Genomic DNA, 18,887 nt, shown 5'->3' on the forward strand with positions numbered 1-18,887 from the left:
GTGATTTTTGCTACAGTCCCCACAGCAGCCGAACCAAACGTGCCTGCCACCAGGGCTCAGCTGCGACCGCTCAGTGCCTCATGGGCAGAGGTCCAGGGCCACAAACAGTGCCCGGTTTTGTCCAGAACACTGCCCAGTGTGTGTGAGAATGTTAGGACACCTCTTGGTCCTGGCGCTCAGCATCACCAGTAGGTGGCAGCAGAGTACACCACAGCCAGTGCCGCTCTGGGTTCAAATCCCCACTCCCAAGCTTGCTTTTAGCTCAGCGCCTTGGGCGTGGCTTTTAGCTCTTGATGCCTCAGTGCTCCTGGCTATGAAATGGGAGTGATGGTGGGACTGAGCAGACGTTTTTATCAGGCGGTTAGACGAGGTAAAGTGCAGTAGGGCTCATCACAGAATCTGGCTGAGACTAGATGTTCAATAACCGTTGTTCCAGAAGCTGCTCCTTCCCTTCTCAGAAGGTCACTCAGGCCCCCAGCCTGACAGGTGGTCAGTTACAGGTTTGATGAATGAATGAAGGAAGGACCACTCAGCGAGATCCCAGGATGGAAATAGAATCGTCGGTCATTCTGGCCCATGGGGCCGAGCAGCCTGGTGATAGCCATCTGTTCTGTCTCCACAGTATTCGAAGAGCCCGAGGACCCCAGTAACCGCTCCTTCTTCTCCGAGATCATCTCCTCTGTGTCGGACGTGAAGTTCAGCCACAGTGGCCGGTACATGCTCACCCGGGATTATCTCACGGTCAAAGTCTGGGACCTGAACATGGAGGCGAGGCCCATAGAGACCTACCAGGTAGGAGCTGCAGCCCAGACAGACCGGAGCCCCTCCCAGCCTCCATCCCCTGTGCCCACAATCCCCCCCCAGAGGGGACATCCCTGGCTGCAGAGGTGGCGTTCATATCCCCGTACTGGAGGCGAAGACAGTAAGGCTTAGGAAATCAGGCAGTCCATCCCCGGCCCCCAGCTCGGCCAAGAGCAGAAGCGTGCGCTCAGTCCTGCCTCGCAGGGTCAGTGGGTGCTGTCTACTTGCTGGCCTCTGTGATCTGGAGCCCAGGGGAACAAGGGTGAGCATCAACCTTGGCACAGTTTGAGGGTTCGGGTGACTAAAGGTACAGACGTGGTCCTTCCTCGGAGCCGGGGTCTATAGCCCAGGTTAAGTCGGGAGAAGCCCTGCCCTCCCTTACCCCCTGGGGAGCACCCCTCCTGAGCGTGGCTGGGATAGGGGACATACTCTGTTTCTAGATCCTTAGCCACAAGCCGTGGAAACCAGGCACTTCAGCTGAAGCAGGGGAACCCCCCCACCCCAGAAAGGCGTTATCCATCAGCTTTGTGTTATGAGCTACCCAGATCTCTTAGGGGTAGAAAACAAAATTCATGGGATGTTAGAGCAAGTCTCCACCAGAAGCCCAGGCAAACCCTCACTGTGTCACCAAGTACTAGGTGGCCACAGGGGGTCACACACTTCTGTTTGTTACCTCTGTTCCTTATTGTCCCCGCAAAGGGAGAGCCATCAGCTCTACTGGGCAGGAAGGGGACCTGGGTGCCAAGAGGCCAGGACTATTGGGACCTGCCTTGCAGCTGGACGGTGATGGATGCAGAGCCCTCCAGCCCCTTTCCTGTCCTCCCTCCCTGCTGGGGCCTGGGGTAAGGGGTGTCCTGGGAGGCTGGGGCGCAGTGGGGGGCTCACTGGGAAGGGAGCAGAGCTTCAGGGAGAGACCGGGAGCTCAGTCTGGAGGTCATACGCCCACAGTTGTATCTGATCCCTTCCTGGGAAGGGCTCATGGAAGGTCTGTCACGGCTCCTGGTGGCAGCCCCATTGCGAGCCACGTGTTTACCGGAGGTCCTGCCCAGTTGTCTCCCAGGCCTCTCTTCACACTGCCTAGCCCAGGGAGGGATCAGCATCTCCTCTGACCCTCAGGAGATGGCAGAGTCTGGAGACTGGGGCAAACATGACCCAGTCCCAGCTCAGGTGCAGGAGTGACCAGCCCCTCCTAGAGCCAGGCTGGGAAATGACTGTCTTGAGGTCCACGGGGGCCCTCAGCCTTCCGAGGCCCAGAGTCAATAAAGGCCCATAGACCCTGAAACTAGGTGCTATGTTTAATACAGGCGTCTTGCAAGGAGAGCACCCATAACCTCCAGAGAACCTCAGAGCATGTGAGGGCCCACTAAAGTAGGAGGAGACTATCCTGGAGACAAGGCTGAGAACTGGGTGCTTTGCTTCCAGCCCGCTGGCCTACCTACTGATTCTAAAATGACAATAGTTACATAAAACCAACACAGTGACTAACATTTTTGGCTGTTACACTCTAGAGTCGTGCTCAGCTCAGTTGTGGTTGGCTGACTCTCAGTGTTGAACACATAGGGACTTCTCTCCCTTCAGAAGAAGTCTTGAAGGGGGCATCCAGGAACAGCGAGTGGCTCCAGGACCTCCTTGGGATCCCAACAGCTCCTTCTGTGATCTGGCTCACCGTTATTTGTATATCCGTTCCCTGCCTTCATGTGCAATGCCTCATGGTGGCAAAATGGCTGCCACACTTCAGGAACTATGCCTTCATTCCCAGAAGGAAATAGGAAGGATGTGAAAGTCTGTACTGGTTGGGTCTGTTGGATATTTTATTGGGAGCACAGACGCTTTCCCAGAACACTCCTCAGAAGACTTCTTGTAAGGTCGTTGGCTGGAATGGGTCTGTGACCAGGCTGGGGAATGAAGAGTTTCACGGCCTCTCTATTTGAGGAAGGTAGGGGAGAAGGGATGGATGGGGATGGGTGTTGCATGAGCCAGCCCTCAGCATGTGCTGCCTTGAGCTTAGTCCTTGGCACACTTTTCCTCTCCTAAAGTCTCATGGCTGTCCAGGAAAGTGGGGCCAGTGTTCTGTTGATCCCTTTTATTTGGAGAAAATGGAATTAAATGGTATATCTGCAGGAGGAGAGCTGGCAAACCCCACACCTGATAGGACTTTCCCCAGAGCCCACGCTCTTCCTCGCTCCGCCACCAGAGGGCTGGGTGTGCTGACCTTGCAGGACGGGGAGAGGGAGAACAGTGCATGTCCGTGCTCGGACTAGTGCATCAGTGAGGCTGCTGGGACCTCCCAGGGAGCACAGTGCAGAGCAGAGCAGACCTGGAGGGGTTGAACACGGGCCCCTGAGAGTCTGTCTGTGGCCTGCAGGAAGCTAGGCACCATTTATCCCCATCACACATAATTGGCAGGTGTGTTCTGTGCCGGGCTAGACCCTGGGCTCAGGGAGAAGTAGGAGCTGCAGCTTCACCCTCCAGGGTCCTGGACAACAGGCACACAGTGAGCCTTGGTGTGGTGTGGCCACAGGCCAGGGACTCACTAGGAGAGGGAGGCTCCCTGAGGTCGGCACCTGTGTGAAAGAAACAGCGGGGCCCTCCTGCGTCAGTTTCCTCTTTTTCTCAGGGACACACAAGCAGGCCAGTGTCCCATCGGGGTGGTCTGGCATGATTCCTTCTGCCGGGCTCTATACCGTCTTTCCCCTGGCCTTGCAGGGTCCCCATCCCCCATGTTCACCTGGGGTTGGGGGGCTGCCTAACCCAATGCCTCCAGCCCACATTTGGGTCATTCCCTGGTGTCACAGAGCCCTGCCCTCTGCTTCCCTCCTTCCAGGTCTTGGAGATGCACAAGTCCTTCCACCCAACCCTGGCCTCCTCTCTTGGGTCCCGCAGCACAGCCCTCTGGGTCCTCCTCTTTCTGCCTCTCGGCCTCCTTCTCAGCCCAATGCAAGGCTCAGCCTTCTCCTTGGAGCCTCTGGGGAGGGATGCAAGCCCATCCTCTCCCCACTACACCCTCGCCCAGACCCAGAGCCTTGTGGCATCTGGAGGGCCACAAGTTGAGTCTCTAACCCACTCATTCATTCTAAAAAGTGCATCAAGCTCCTGTGATGTACCAGGCCTTGTGCACCCCACTGGCAAACTGTGAGGAACAAGACAGACCCTGCCTCGAGGGGCATCCATTCCTACAGGAAAGATGGCCAGAAACCAGGCAAATAGACAAAATAATCACAGCCTACAAAAAGTGTGACAAATAAAGCAAACCAGAGGCTGAGGCAAAGAAAGTAGGGGTGCTCGAGTCTGAGGGAGGTGAGGGCATCAGCCATCTGTGGGGAAGGTGCTCCCAGAGGAGGGAAGAGTAAGTGCGAAGGCCCTGAGGCAGGCTCATGGTTGGTGTGGCCCAGGAATGGTGGGGAGCCAGTTGGAGCAGCAGTATGAGCAGGGGAAGAGAAAAAGAGACTGGGGGCAGAGCTCAGGAGGGTTGTGAGCCCTGGAGGGTCTTGAGCAGCAGCGTGGCACAATCCAGCTTGGTTTCTTAGGGGTCTCCCTGGCTGCCCGTGGAGAGATACTGGGGCTGGCGGGCATAGGAGAACACAGGGAGAGCGGTCAGGAGGCGTTTGCCGTGATCCGGGAGGTGGCCTTGGAGCAGGTAGCAGCACTGGACCTGGTGAGAAGAGGCTGGGCTCTGGATCCCTCTGGATTCTGGACCAGCGGCATGAGGGGTGGGACCAATAAGAGGTATGGGGAGGGATGCTGTTGGTAGTGGCCTTTGTACGGGGAAGGATGGGGAACACTGGGAGGACCGGGGGCTCAGTGGTGGGCAGCCTCGGTGGGCCTCTTGCCATCCCCTTGGCAGCTGGATGGTCTGCTGTGTGCTTTGTCATCAGAGGACAGAGAGGAGCACACGGGAGTCCAGACAGGGGTGGGGAAGGAAGGGCTGTGGAGCCCCCTTCCTGGGCGGGCGGGGAAGTCACTGTGTGAAACTAGGGTGAACCTTCGGAGGGGGAGGGGGTCTGCACGAACACAGAAAGTTGGGACAGGAGCCGCAGATAGCCCTAACACTCCAGAGGGGACAAGACGGCTCAGCCTGGGGACCCAGGGAGGTGGCCGGTGGGGCATCCTTTCTTTTAAAGATGAGTAAGGACTCCCTAGACAGAAAAGGGTGAACACCTCCTTTCATCTTCCTCTCCCCTCCCTTCTCTTCCCCCCCCCCCCCCTCCCCCCCCCCCCCCCCGGCCCCCCCTCCCCCGCACTTGACCCCTGGCTTGTGGCCTGAGTCACTGCCCGATAGGAGTTGAGCACGTATTTCTGTCTGTCCCTCCAGAGTTGATCAGAGTCCCAAATACCTATGGGTGCTTTGCCCCCATTTGTCTGCTTGGAGGGTCTCACCGCTCCCTCTGTAGGTGGGAAGCCTAAGGCTCACAGAGGTTGAGTGACTCTGGGTCACACAGGCATTCGGGATTTGGCAGGACCCCATCCCTAGCAGGGAGCAAGCCCCCACGAGGCCCTCTAGGTGTAGAACTTGTGGGATCAAGCTGCTGAGAGGTGGACATGGGCCACAGGGACATCACCATCTCTCCCGTGGTCGCAGGTGACTCTGGTAGAGGGTCCTGGTCTTCCAGTTATAGGCTGTGTGACTTTGGGCCAGTTACTCACCCTCTCTGAGAGGCAGTGCCTCATCCCCAAAACAGGACAGGTGATGCCTGCTGAGCTTGTGTTCAAGAGGCCCTTGGGCATCCTCCTCCCCTTTCTTCCATGGTTTGTACTCATGGTGACTGTCCTCAGAGGACAGGACCCCTATACTAGGCAGTCTCCTCGGGTTGATCCCACAACAGCCCATAAGCTTTGTGCTTTTATCACTCAAGGGAGGAAGAAACCAAAGCTCAGAGAGGTATAGTCACTTGCTGAGGATCACACAACAGGGGCATGGGTGGAGCCGGGATTTGGTCCCTACAGTATGGTTTCCTTTGTCACGGTGACTGTCCCCTCTCTGGCCACAGCTCAGGGATCGGCCGTGACAGGTTGTGGGTCCTTCTAGGTGAGTGGGGCTGAGTCAGAAGGGCCATCCGGACCCTCAGGGAGACCCTTCTGGCTGCAGGGCCAGGATCCCCCCACCCCACCCCAGCTCACCCTGCACCTTCTCTCACTAGGTCCATGATTACCTTCGGAGCAAGCTCTGTTCCCTGTATGAAAATGACTGCATCTTTGACAAGTTTGAATGTGCCTGGAACGGGAGCGACAGGTACCCTGGGCCTGGGACAGAGGCCCCGCGGCTGGGGAGGGCCTTGGCTGCTGACCCAGCATGGTGCAAATGTGCCGTTCACGAGCCTTGGTGAATGAAAGTGTTGAGGGGCTCCTGGGCACAGGATAGGGTGCCACAGGACCCTGACTACATCCACCTCCAGTCAGTCCCGGGTCCCTAGCCTCATGGCCACTTTCCCGGGGGGGCTGGGGTGAGGGATGTTCCTTTCTGGGGTGGAGAGCACATCTCACAGCCCCACCCATGTGGGAAATGGCCTAAGATGAGCTTCTGATTCCCCATTGTTGGCCTGGCCCAAGGCAGGTGCAGACCGGAAGTCCTATGCTGAGACCATAGGGTGGGGGTGGGGAGGAGGGCCCAGAAACCACAGGGATGGGCCCGGGAGGAAGCCACCTGTGCACAGGCTGGCTCGGCCACCGTGTCTGGGCATAGGGATCCCCTGGAGTTGCTGCTGGCATCCTGGGGCTCACCCGGCCCAGGGGGTCTCTACGGGTCACACGGGGTCTATCAATAACACTTAGAAAACCTGGGTAGAGGCCCTGGCTTGAGAGCAGGCTGACCTAGAGGGTCAGAGGGAACATCCTGCACCCTCTCCAGGCCTGTACTCAGGCCAAGCCCAGACACCTCCAGTGAGGACAGGGCATGAGCTACAGACCCTGCCATATTGGGGGTCCCCAGTGAGCACCGGCAATGGGTCTTGGGGTGCGGGCTTCATTAGAATCTCAGGAGAGGGACATACTGCTGGCCAGAGGGGATTCCAACACTGCTGTGTGTGTGTGTTTTCTGGGGGTTCTCCACGGACTGTGACCACTGCATGCCCTTCCTCCACGTGACCACCAGGGGGCACTCAAGCACAGGCGATGCCTGGCTCCCAAGCAACAGGAGCTGCCAAGCTTGTCCTGGTTGGTGCCGAGCCTGGAGCTAGGCTCTCTTGCCTCTCATGCCACTTCCTACCATGCACTTTACCCCTGGGGGTCCCGTCACTCCCCTCAGTGGTTCCCCCTCCACAACCAGCTCTGCTCCCGTACCCTGGAATCCTGGCGTCACTGCACCTAGCTCACTCCGGCTGTCACCTCCGATTACTGACTCAACTGAAGGTTGCCTCCTCCAGGAAGCCCTCAGGGCCCTCTCCATCTTGCCCTGCCTCCCCCAGCCTCCTGAGTTTTCCATCTGTGTCTTGGCATTTATCATGTTTTCTCTTTGACTCCATTTGCCTTCCCAGTTGGATAGGGTGCCCTTGGGGGTGTGAGTGGGGCCCAGCCCATCCTGAGCTGCTCCCTCGGGGCCTTAGGGGTGTCTAGTCAGTGGCTATTAATGTTCTGGAAGGCATAGGTGTGGGCCGCCACTTTCCACATCATCCTGAATGCCTCCTCCAGGAATCTCTCCTTAATCTGTTCTGCCTAGGACAAAGGGATTTGGGTCAACCAGGCGTCTTCCAGTTGCAGAAGTCAGACAAGCCTAAGCTCGTTCTGTGCAGGTGCAGGCAAGGCCACCCCAGGGCTCAGGTGTACCCTGGGGCCATTGCTTTCTCTGTTGTCATCTCTGTGCCTCCCTGCTTCTCACACACTAGCCCCGTCCGGTCCTGCAGCTCCCCTGACTGCTCAGAAGATGCTCCCGTGTAGTTCCCTGGCACTGACCTCACCGCCCACAGCCCGCCCCATGCCTACCAGAAGTTCTCCTGGAGGGGCCTATCGGCTTGGTTCGGGTTACATGCTCACTTTTCGAGCCAGTCCGTGTGGACACGATTATTGCATACCCCGCTTGACCATCAGGGGCGCATAGAGCCCAGAGCTCCACAGTCCCTCAACTGTCCCCAGTGCAAAGAGCCCTGGGGACAAGAGTGGTGACTGACGTCCCCACATGCAGATGAAGAAAATGAGGGGCCCAGAGGTGAAGCAACCTGCATAGACACAATCCGGGGCAGGGGCTTTTCTCTGTTAAGGGAACCTTCTGGATTAAGGAGTGGGCCATCCTGTCCTGGTGTCGTTTGCGGCATGCTGGGTCCTGGTGCTCTGAGATGAGAGAGCCCTTCCTCCCTGCACGTGGGGAGGGGACTCCCTCTTCCGCCCAGCTGTGTGGGTTGCTAGGGACTTTAGTGATGTCACTCCACCTTTTCTCTGTGGATCAGAAGCTGGGAGGGAGGGGGCTTCAGCAGGGCCCTTCCCTGGGAACCATTCCTCATGCCCTCTTTCCTTCCGCTTCCCTGCTTGGGGTGTCCTGTCCCAGACCTAGCCACTGGGGCTTCAGGCCAGGAGGATGATTAGAATCAAGAAATACCATCTGGAGCTTCCTGGGCCCCACACTGCCCTGTTTTACCAAGAATCCCATGCTCACCAGGAGTTGGGGTTCCTCATTACCCCCCTGTTATTGTTGGAAAAATCTGCATGGAGATTGTGGGGGGAGCATGTTAGGAACCGAGGTAGAATTTGAACCCTGGTGGGCTGGCCCGAGTCCCCACCCACAATACCGGGCTGGGGGTGTGCCTTTACTGTGTAGGCCCAAGTAAAGTGCATGGAGAGAGAAAGGCTTCTGACCCCGTGTTTTTACAGAGAGGCCAGTCACCAGCCCCTGACCACCTAGTGCCTGGGGCTGCCCCGCTACATTCCTGACCCCAGTCTCATCTCCACAGCAGCTGCTCTGGGCCCAGAGAGGGGAGGCCTTGGCCCCATGGGGATCTCAGACTTGCCTTCCAGCGTGGGTGTTGGAAACCACAGCTGGGCCCTGGCCCCAAGCTCCTGAGTGGGCCCCCAAGCAGGCCTGCTGTCAGTTTTATGAGCTCCCTGGGTGGGTCTGTTGCCAACAGCTGACTCCTCTCCTCTGCAGGCTCTGGGAGTGACCACCAAATAGGGCAGCCGGGGGCAGGGCGGAGGTCGCAGGGTGAGGCCGGATGAGGGTGGGGTGCTACAGCTGCTCGCCCTGGGGGAGGAGGAAAGTCCTCCTCTTGCTGGCATCTCAGGAGTGTCCCTTGAGTCCCAGGGCTGGGCACAGCAGGAGATGAGGAGGGACAGAAAGAGGAATGACCTTCTAATAAAGCGTTGGGCCAAGGGCATCTGGGTTCATCAGTGCTTCCTACCTGTGCATTTGCTGTCTACCTGGCAGGTGCGGTCCTTCCCTGGGACCCCGCCTGTGACAACAGCTGATACCAGAGGACACCTGCTGTGGGAGTGAAGGGGGCATCTGGCAGGGCCACAAGAGGGTCCCCACCCCCCGCCCTTGTCTGCTGAGCCAGACAGGCCTGATGGGTTGCTGTCCTGGGTCAGGAGGTCAGAGTGCATCCCAGCTGGTGACCCCAAGGTCTGAGTTTCCCCCTCTGCAGGGTGCAGGGCAGAGTCTGTCCCTAATGTGCTTCCTGTCTGGGAAGGTATGAGCCCGCGATCTGCAGATTCCAGTCTTGGGACCACCAAGAGTACAGGGCACCAGGGACACTGCAGAGATGGGACCCATTGCCTACATGGCAGGACCCTGTGTCCTGTGCCTTTTGCAAGGCACAGACCAAAGCAAATCTCAAAGGAAATCCGTGGGCAGGAGGGGAGTGGGTGCGGGCCCATCGGGAGAGGGGCCTGGGGATAGCCTCCTGGAGGAGGTGCCCTCAAGTCTCAAGAAACCAGTAGGAATTTTCCCACAGAGGGTGGAAGGGCACTGGAGGAGAGGGAACAGCATGGCAGAAACCTCAGGGAAGGAAGGGCAACTGATGTGGCCATAGCTCAGTGTTGAGGACAGGGGTTAAGTCTCAGGGTGAACAAGTGCTCTTGGGTGTTCCTGGGGAGGGTACAGGGGATGATGGGCTTAGGGGCTGGGCTGGGGGCCAGAATCAGGGGGTCAAGTGAGCAGGCTGATATAGCCATCCCTCTGAGCCAGCAACAAGGGTGATGTGGATGGTGAAGGTAGAGGGGAAGTGCTAGAGTCAGACGACCGTCAGTGCATTTAAGAATGGACAGGAGCTGGGTCGTGTATACCCTTGGGGGTGGCCATGGGGGCCGGGGGTTCCCACCTGGGTGGAACATTCAAGAAAACATACCCCCTTTTTCTGGAAAGCAAGAGATGTGTGCAGAATCTCCCCAGTGGGCTTGTCATCTCCTTGGCTGCGCCAGGAGTTGACAATGAGCAGGCCACCTTGTCCCTGAATGTTCCCTCGTTATTGCAACAGTTAGCCAACCACCCCGGGGCAGCCCCCATGCCTGTCAGCCTTGGGACTCTGGCACTGGGCCGTGGAGTGGCCCCTCTTGCCCCTTGCCAAGCCTCGGTGGCCACGCTGACATCACCTGTCCCCGGCCCCCTGCTCTGTCCTCCAGCATGGGCCTTCGAAAGCCCCAAACACGGGCGCTCCACGGGCTGGGCTGCCGGGAGGCCCCTGGATCGACTGGCGTCCCTAGGTCTCCAGTGGGCTCCCTGGGGCGTGACTTTCCTTGGGAGAGCAGCTCTGGGTCCCTGGCTTTGTTGCGCACACTCTCCTTCCCATGGCCGGGTCTCAGCTGAGAGCCACAGTCTGAGGGAGGGCACCGGGGTGATGCCCTGGCTCAGCCCAGGGTCCTGTCGGCTGCAGTGGCCAGATGCCCGGATCCCCAGGGGCTGCTTGCTGGTGCGCCTGCCAGCCCTGGGGGCAGCCCTGTGACCTGTGGGCTTGGGTTCCAATGACGGAGTCACCAGCCCACTCCACATTCTTACACGTGGGGATCCATGCTACATGAGAGAGAGCTCATGGGTCATAACCTGGGGGGACATCTGAGCCAACCCGGCCTTCCTGGGATGAGCTGATGTGCAAGAGAGAAGGGGGGCTTACTTTGGGAAGGTGGGAGCAGGAGGGCCTCTCCCCACACAGCGTAGGCCTGTACCTCCCCACAAGCCACTTCTTTGTCTCTACAAGCAGTGGCTTTGTCCCCCCTCCCTCCAGACTGAGGTTTCAGAGGCAGAGTTACACAACAGAAGAGAGTAGACCCATCCTGCCTTCACCTCCAGAGATGTGACAGATCTCCCCGAAAGGCAGAATGGCCTGGCCGCGCCCCTTCCCCAGGCACAGCTGCAGAGAAGCCCTTCTGTCCCCTTCCCCCACGACCCAGGGTCAGGTGCAGGGGGTAGGGGGCGCTAGGCAGCCTTCTGCTCTCCTAGGACTCCCCCCAGGGGTCTTTGTGAAGGCCTGGGACCCTCATATCTGCATATGCCCCTAGAGCACCTGTGGGGGGGGGGGGGGGGTACTTCTGAACTTGCAGGTGTGGCAGTGAACAAGAGAAGCTTCTGGTCCTTCCTTCCCTGCTGTTTACAGAGCATATGCTACCTTCTCCCCAAGACTCAGGCCCTGGGGGCTCCACTTGGTCCGGTTCTGTTTGGCTGCAGCTGAGGCTCAGCATTCGCTCCTCCAGTGAGGCCAGGCCAGGCCCTGGGACTCAGACCAGACACATCCACCCCGGGCAGCCACAGGCGCTCACCCACAGTGGTTAGCGCCACAAGGTGTCCCCCCGCCTGCCCCTCAGTCTCTGTCTCTGGTCAACTTTTCTCCCCTCACCCCTCAGGCCTGGTAACAAAATCTCCAAATGTTCCAGCCCCAGGGCTCAGCACTTTCCTCATGGTTCCCTTAGGATCTTCCAGAACATTTGTGCATAATCTCTTTATGGAGCTCTTCTTCAATCACCCACTCAGCCTGTGCTCTCTGCCCTCTGCTGGGATCCAGGAGACCCCCGCCTGGGTCTACCTGTACACCCCAGGAATGTTGCAGAAGAACTGCTTTGGGGAGGAAGTTTTCCATCTGCACTGCCCCCCAAGCACCCCACCCTCCCAGTCTCGCAACACAAGGTCTGACAAAGCAGTTTGGGCGGCAGGGTGAGGAGATACCAATGCTGGCATGGCAGATTGTGGACTCTGGTGCAAAGCCTCGCCTCGTGGGTGCGGGCCATTAGGACCGCACTCCTGGGGTAGGCGGAGAGGCCCGAAGCTGCTCGTGGGTGGGAACCCAGGGCCTCTGCTTTCCTCTGGGGAACTGATGGCCCAGATTCACCAGGCCCCCAGAACACGAGATCCTTCCTGGGAAGGATTGGAACTCCAAGGGGCCACCCTCTCAGTGAGAAAGGAACTAGACAGTTGTCCGTCCAGCCCCTGATCCCTGCCGAGACGATCACTCCCCTCAGTCAGGTCCAGGAGCCAGGCGGCTGCAAGGTTGTCCCCACTGTGCACTCTCCTCACCGCCATCTAGAATGGGCTGACCCTAATATATGACCCATAGGCGAGGGGACAGTGTGACTCCTGATCACAGCGTTCTGTTCCCGGCTCCAGTAGAGATGCTGCAGGGAGGGAGGCCCGGTTCTATGCTCCCCGCATCTGTTTGCCACCCCACATTCGCCCACGGAAGGGAACATGTTACAAGAATTGAGTCACCTTCACCCTGTGACTCAGCATCATCTGCTCCCCCTCGCCCCTGCCTGGATCTCCATGAGCATCTGACCTCCCACAGCCCAGGGGTCTGATATGAGAATGTCTCCTGGTCTGTCTGGGGGAACATCTGTCTCCAGCATCTCCCTGCCCTGCGTTGTTCGCCTGACTTGGGTGATCCTGAAGACACAGTGTATGTGCAAAACCCTTGCTAACTAGGGGTCCACGGAGCTCTGTCTTGGAGCAGTGACACCTCCAAGAAACACGCTCAGCTTCCAAAGGGAGAGAGGAACTCCAACTGTATGCACCCGCTGAAGAACGTTCTAGGACACCTCATTTCCTAGAGTCCCCTCCCTCCTCACTTACTTTGCCTCCCGCTCCCTGCCTGGCTGCTCCAGGGCCTCTTTGGGGCCAAACCCCAAAACCCCTTCTCTGGGCCCAGGCTCCCATAGCTGGCATTCTGGCGGTCCCAGCTCCCACCGTGCAGACTGACCGCCAACCCCCAGGACCCCCCCTCTCCTTGGGGGAGGTGGGGGAAGAGAAACGGAGGGGATCACCAATGTCAGATTCTCTCGCGGGACACGGGGGTGTGTGAACACCTGCACAGCCCAGGGTGCACAGGGCGTTTAGTCACTCAGCTACTCAGAACAGGAGGGTGCCGGGACACCATGGTGAAGGGCGTGGCAGGTGGGGACCGGGGGGCCCTGGGATGGCCTTGGAGTCTGCAGTTGGGTGGGGCTTCTGTGTTGATTTGCCCTCTGCTTTCCCTCTGCTGGTGCCTTGTCTCTCTGGGAGGCCAGGCCTCTCTCCTGGAGGAAAGGGAGAGTACAGGAGAACTTTCTCCGTGGTGTCCGGGCGGAGTGTCAAGGGCTCTTAACTCTGGGCTGCGGAGCCTGCGAGGAATGAAGGTGGGAGGTGGGGACTGGGACCCATCTCTGCCCCCTGGGGGGTGGGATCCTGCAGACCCTGGGTCTGTCTCTGGAGACGTGGCACGTGTCCCCCCTCCATGTTCTCCCCACCTGACGCCCATCCTCCTCCTGCCAGTGTCATCATGACCGGGGCCTACAACAACTTCTTCCGCATGTTTGACCGGAACACCAAGCGGGATGTGACCCTGGAGGCGTCGAGGGAGAGCAGCAAGCCCCGGGCCGTGCTCAAGCCACGGCGCGTGTGCGTGGGCGGCAAGCGCAGGCGGGACGACATCAGTGTGGACAGCCTGGACTTCACCAAGAAGATCCTGCACACGGCCTGGCACCCGGCCGAGAACATCATCGCCATCGCAGCCACCAACAACCTGTACATCTTCCAGGACAAGGTGAACTCCGAGATGCACTAGGTGGGCGCAGAGCCCCGTCTGAGATATGACCACCGAGCGGCCCGGCCAGGCTGCCTCTGCTGGCCACGCTCTCTGTTTGGAAACAGGAGTCAGGAGCGTTCACAGCCACGGACCTTGAAATGGGCGTGATCATCGTCTTGGGGTCTTGGCCCTTCATTCCCGTCCTTAACCGTGTGCTGCCTGCTCCACGATTAGGACTTGGATTTCTCCAGGCTCACACTTCACTTCTTCCAGCAGCAACTCTGAGGGGAAGCAGGCGCCCTGGGAACACCCCTCCCTGCCAGGGGGCCCCAGATCAGGGCTCTGGGGACAGAGGACAGGACGGACTCAAACAAGCCAGCCAGGGATTCTTTTGATTATCAGTGGAGCAATTTTCACTGTCTCAGAGCCGAGGGTCTTCCCTTGGCTTTTTGAATCATGAATTCATGCTGAGAATTGGCAGGTGCAAGCTGCTCTTTTAGATTGTTTTAAGTCTTTCAATAACCCCCGTCTGGCGTTTCCGGAGAGGAGAGGGGGGCAGTGAAACCCGCCTGTGCGTGTGCCTGTCCTCCTCACCATGTCCCCAACCTTTGCTGAGTGTGGGCCAGGGGCCAGACATGGTGCTCGGCCCATTAGGTGCGTGCGTGGATTCAGTCCCCTCTCCACGGGGCTCTGCTGTCCCGCATCAGGGTCACTGGGCGCCTCCTGGGAGCTCATGAAGGCTCTGTCTGTGACCCTGGAAGGTGGGTATCTGTTCACTTACTCCGTTCACTTACACCAGCCCCTCATTGAGTGCTGGGCTTTGCCAGGTGCCAGGGACAAACGGTGAAGAATTGTCCTTCCCGCTCTGCACATGAGGCAGCGGGCCCTGACAGCATGAACAGTCGGTCCAAGGCACACTCCGACCAAGTGGTTGAGTCAGGAATCCTGGGCAGGTCTTCATGCACACTGCCTGCTTTCTGACTCACCATGTCGGCTACTCCCGTTAAAGCAGCATTCTTGTGTGGAAGGTTCTGGAAACACCCCTTCATCTTGGCGGGCTTGATAGAGCACATGGGTGATGACGAGGGTCCAGCGGGGCGACCCGAGCCGCAGCATGGAGAACGGAGAAGACCCCAGTGGTGCCAAGCTCTGTGGGGTGACTTCAGACCCCCCCGACACCTCGGGGGCACCTTGCTGCACCCATCTCTCTACCCTAGCCCCTCGTTCGGGTGCACTGAGCTGCCTCCAGGAGGAACTTGCATGTTAGGACCATTTCAAGATACATTTTCGTTAATGACCTGGCCTCGGAGGACTCTTTCCTGAGGGCCACAGAGAATGCTGTGCTCCTGCTGTGCAGATGTGGATACTGGCTCTGCCCACCCTGCCGGATCATTCTCCCTGTGTGCGATTACAGTGAACCACTGGCTGTGCGTGGCATTCAGAGAACAGAGTGTGGAGCCCGAAGCCAACATTTTTTTTTTTTTTACAAGATGTAATCCAACCCAGGAAACAGACCAACCCGAGATTTTTCTCAGTGGACAGCGGTATACTGTCGTGTGTGTCAAAGCACAAAACGCATGTGCATTCACTTCCAGCCATATGATATTTACACAAGGAAATGGGTCCATTGTTTCGTTTTGGTTTTTTGTTTTTGTTTTTCAAATCAACATGAATGAAGAATGTTTGTTTCTCTATCACTGTAAAATCCAGGTGACCTGGACAGTATTATATGTACATAATCTATTCTAATTAAAATTAACAATCACAGGATTGGATTCCTTTTTTTCTCCCTTTGTAAAGAGGTTCAAGAATGTGGTACCTTGTATAGAAATCTCGTTGAAGCCAAAATCCAGCTCTGAGGGCCTTACACAATTACACGGATATTTGGCACAATCCATTTCCCTTTGTGATTCAGACACTAAGAGAAGACTTTGCCTTTGCAGCTGGAGGTTACTGTCAGATCGTAGAGTTCACACTATCTACAGAGTACGCCTCTTAACACTGCGTTCAAAGGAAGGTCTTAATACAATTCCTGGTTCTTTACTCCTCTTTTACACTTTGGATACCAAACCAAAAAGGAAAAGAAAGAAAGAAAATGATCTTAGAGGAAAAGCATATCTTCAGATCCCTGAAAATCATGATGTCCAAAGCAAGTTGTGAATAATGACACATGTTGGGGGGGAGGGGCAAGACTAGTCACAGAGACGGGCCAGTAAGATAGTCACTCTGCTTCTTACTCTGTTTAAATTTTCTGCTCTTCTTGAATGTATGAGTGTTCACATAGTCATTGTGAAGTTGTTGGGTCGTTCTGTTTTTATTCTAATACTCCAAGGACTGAGCTCTTGGTGGCGTTGGGTACGTGGTGGTAGGTAGACAGACCTAATCACTTTGGATTCTATAGCTCATGGGTGCATTCTGGTTTTCTTCGGTATCTCAGATTATCCAACTGTTGAATAAAATTATAAATATGTTAATACCAGCTTTTTCAAATAAAATAACAAATGTTACATTGAACACGAGACTCAGAATGCCATTTTTTGCAAATGAGGCCAAGCCCAGGGCGGTGGGTACAGGTTCATCTCCAGGCTCTGTGACCTCTAGCTCTTAAAACATTTTTTAACCTTTCTGAGCTCTGGTTTCATCTCTGGAGAAATGGATCTAACTGCATGAATCGGACTGTGTCGGCAAAGCCATGTCTGGCACATAAATTCTCAATAAGTGATCATTTGCTTTGCCCCTTTTTTGGTTTTGTTTTGAAGCAGGTGCACATAGCCCACCATGATTTCCAGTATTCTCACTCTGTTTTGATCTTTTTCACGCCCACATCAGTGTGAGGGTACGGTACAGATGAGGACATGCAGGTCCAGGGAGGTTAAGGAATTAACTCGAGGTCATATAGCTAGCATGTGCTGGAGCGGGTTTCAAGCTTGGCCTATGGAAGTCCTAGAGCATCCCTTCCTCCCCAGCAGCACCACCCAACAAGTGCCTCGGGTTCCAGGGAACGGGACATCATAGGGCATCTGATTGATTCTAGAATCCAGAGGTGCCCAGCCTGGCCTGCTACAGTGGCTGAGATCAGCCAAAGAATTTGTGGGGCTTTGTGCCCCACCCCCCACAGTTTCTCAGCACCCTTCCTGGGAGCCCCAGGCCTCCCCCATCCCCTTTGCAGATGGCACTTTATGCTTCTGATGCAGCAGGAGGAAGGCACATGCTGTTTGGGTAGGTCCTGCCGGTGGGGCACTCACTGGCTAAGTTCTTCATGATCCTGGACAGTGTTGGGTTGGGGGAGAAAGCTCCCTGGCTGTGCATCCTGGGACTGGGCTGCTGTCTCTGAACCACATGTGTATCTGGGGGGCAATGCCAGATACACATCGGTGTTGTTGGGATAACTGACACAATAATGAAACTGCAACACTGAGCCATGTGGGACTGTCCCCGGGCTGCACGTACACTGTCTCATTCACACGTGTTACCGTGTCGGGCCCACGCACTCGTCTGTGCTTCATGTCATCTCTTTTGCAGGGGAGACGGGAGTCCTGTTATTATACCCACTTTATAGATGCAGAACTGGGGCTCAGAGAGCTGAAGTGATTTGACCTGGGCCCCAAATTCACAGGACCAAGGAGTGGTGGAGTCTGGATTCACACTCAGATGGTGAATGTGCCAGGCACATGGCAGGGGCTCAGAGGATGGTCAGGGATGCCATGGCCTCAGCTCCACCAAATCCAGCCGCAGGCAGTGCTGACTAAGCACCAGCTCTGGGCCGTGCACATGTGACCCTGAGGTGAGAGGTTACCCCAGGTTATCAGGTGGGACCCATCTGTCCCATGAGTCCTTGTCAGCAGAGAACCTCAGGGGGAGTGGAGACCAGGGATAGAGGGTCAGATGTGGCAGGAAGGTCCCGGCAGCCATTGCTGGCTCTGAAGATGGGGGAGGGGGCAGTCCACAGGCCCAGGAACATGGGCATCCAGCTGGCCCCGAAGGACCAGGGTGGATTCCTCCCTGGAGCCTCGGCAGGACACTACCCAGCTGACACGTGGACCTTACAGTCTTGATTCCCCAGAGTAGTTACCTGAATCCCAGGAGATTTAGGACACCTGCCCAAGGCCACCACCCACAAGCTAAGGACCATGCTAGTGACCGCTGATGGCTACCAGCTCCGTGCCAGGCACTGCGTTCAGCTCTTTGCATTCATTATTTCATGCCACAGTAGACCCACGTGGTAGGTAACGTTGCTGCTCCTGTTCTAGAAATGAGGAACTCGAGGCTCAGAGGGGTCCTTGCCCAGGACCACACAGCAAAGGCATAGCTGGAACCCAGGTGTCTAAGACTTTTGTCCTGTGCAGTTGTAGGTTCTAGGGCTGGGGTGTGACTCAATCTTGTCTTGACCTCAGTGCCCAGTTCTCCCGACATCGAAACCCCTATGCCAAAGGGTGGTCGACGGCATGAGGTCTGCAAAATCAAGAGAAAGCTCTAGGATTTCTGCTGGTACTAGATTCCTTAATTATATGCTGCCCCAGAGTTGCCGCATTGGGAACTTCTGCTACTTTTCACTGAAAGGGAGCCCTGTTGCCAAAATTCACATAGCCTGATTTTAACCTAAACATGAAGTCCTCCAGGTTGGAAAGTGCCTGGGGAATGCGTGTCCAGGGATCAGAGCAGCTGTAAGAGCTGGATGGGGGTGGGGGGTCAGTGTGGGGAGCCCTGCTGCGATCAGGGGCCTGTTGGGCACTTCCTTGTTCATCTTCCCCAATCCAGAGAGGAACCCATGAGGAAGTGTGGCTCAGAGCCCAAGTCACATAACTGTTGGCTGGTGGGATGGTGATGCTCAGACCCGCCCTCAAGCAGGACAACAGGAAGTCTCTGATCAGGAGGGCAAATGATTTTGGTGGGAGCGTGGGCTTGAAGAGAGAGGATTGGGGGCCAGCATCCATGACCCCACAGCATCTTTTCAACCTAACTTAGCTCTGGGCTGACTTGGAACATTGCCACGACCCCATAGACAGAAACCCGTGCTTGCCTTAAGCTTCCGTGAAGTAAACTGAGGCTGGAATGGTCAAACATCTAGAAAAATATGGCTGATTAAGGAAAAAGTGTGGGGCCACCACCCTTGGCCAGCAATTCCAACAGCCTAGGAGACTTCATGACAACCTTCAAAGGCACCTGGGGACTTTTAAGGGG

At 56.8% G+C, this 18,887-nt stretch overlaps 1 protein-coding gene across 2 annotated transcripts in view; it reads left to right on the top strand.

The window, feature by feature from the left end:
* Positions 1–16,220, top strand: part of PPP2R2C (protein phosphatase 2 regulatory subunit Bgamma) — a 126,868-nt gene extending 110,648 nt beyond the window's left edge. For both annotated transcript variants that reach the window (XM_059380499.1, XM_059380508.1), the window contains exons 7-9: positions 623–792; positions 5,940–6,031; positions 13,454–16,220. In XM_059380499.1, the coding sequence (XP_059236482.1) occupies positions 623–792; positions 5,940–6,031; positions 13,454–13,745 (554 nt within the window). In that variant the 3' untranslated portion in view covers positions 13,746–16,220. The remainder of the gene's footprint in view (positions 1–622; positions 793–5,939; positions 6,032–13,453) is intronic.
* The last annotated feature ends 2,667 nt before the right edge of the window (positions 16,221–18,887 follow it).

Source organism: Mustela nigripes, chromosome 1 (assembly GCF_022355385.1).
Source record: "Mustela nigripes isolate SB6536 chromosome 1, MUSNIG.SB6536, whole genome shotgun sequence".
Taxonomy (NCBI): domain Eukaryota; kingdom Metazoa; phylum Chordata; class Mammalia; order Carnivora; family Mustelidae; genus Mustela; species Mustela nigripes.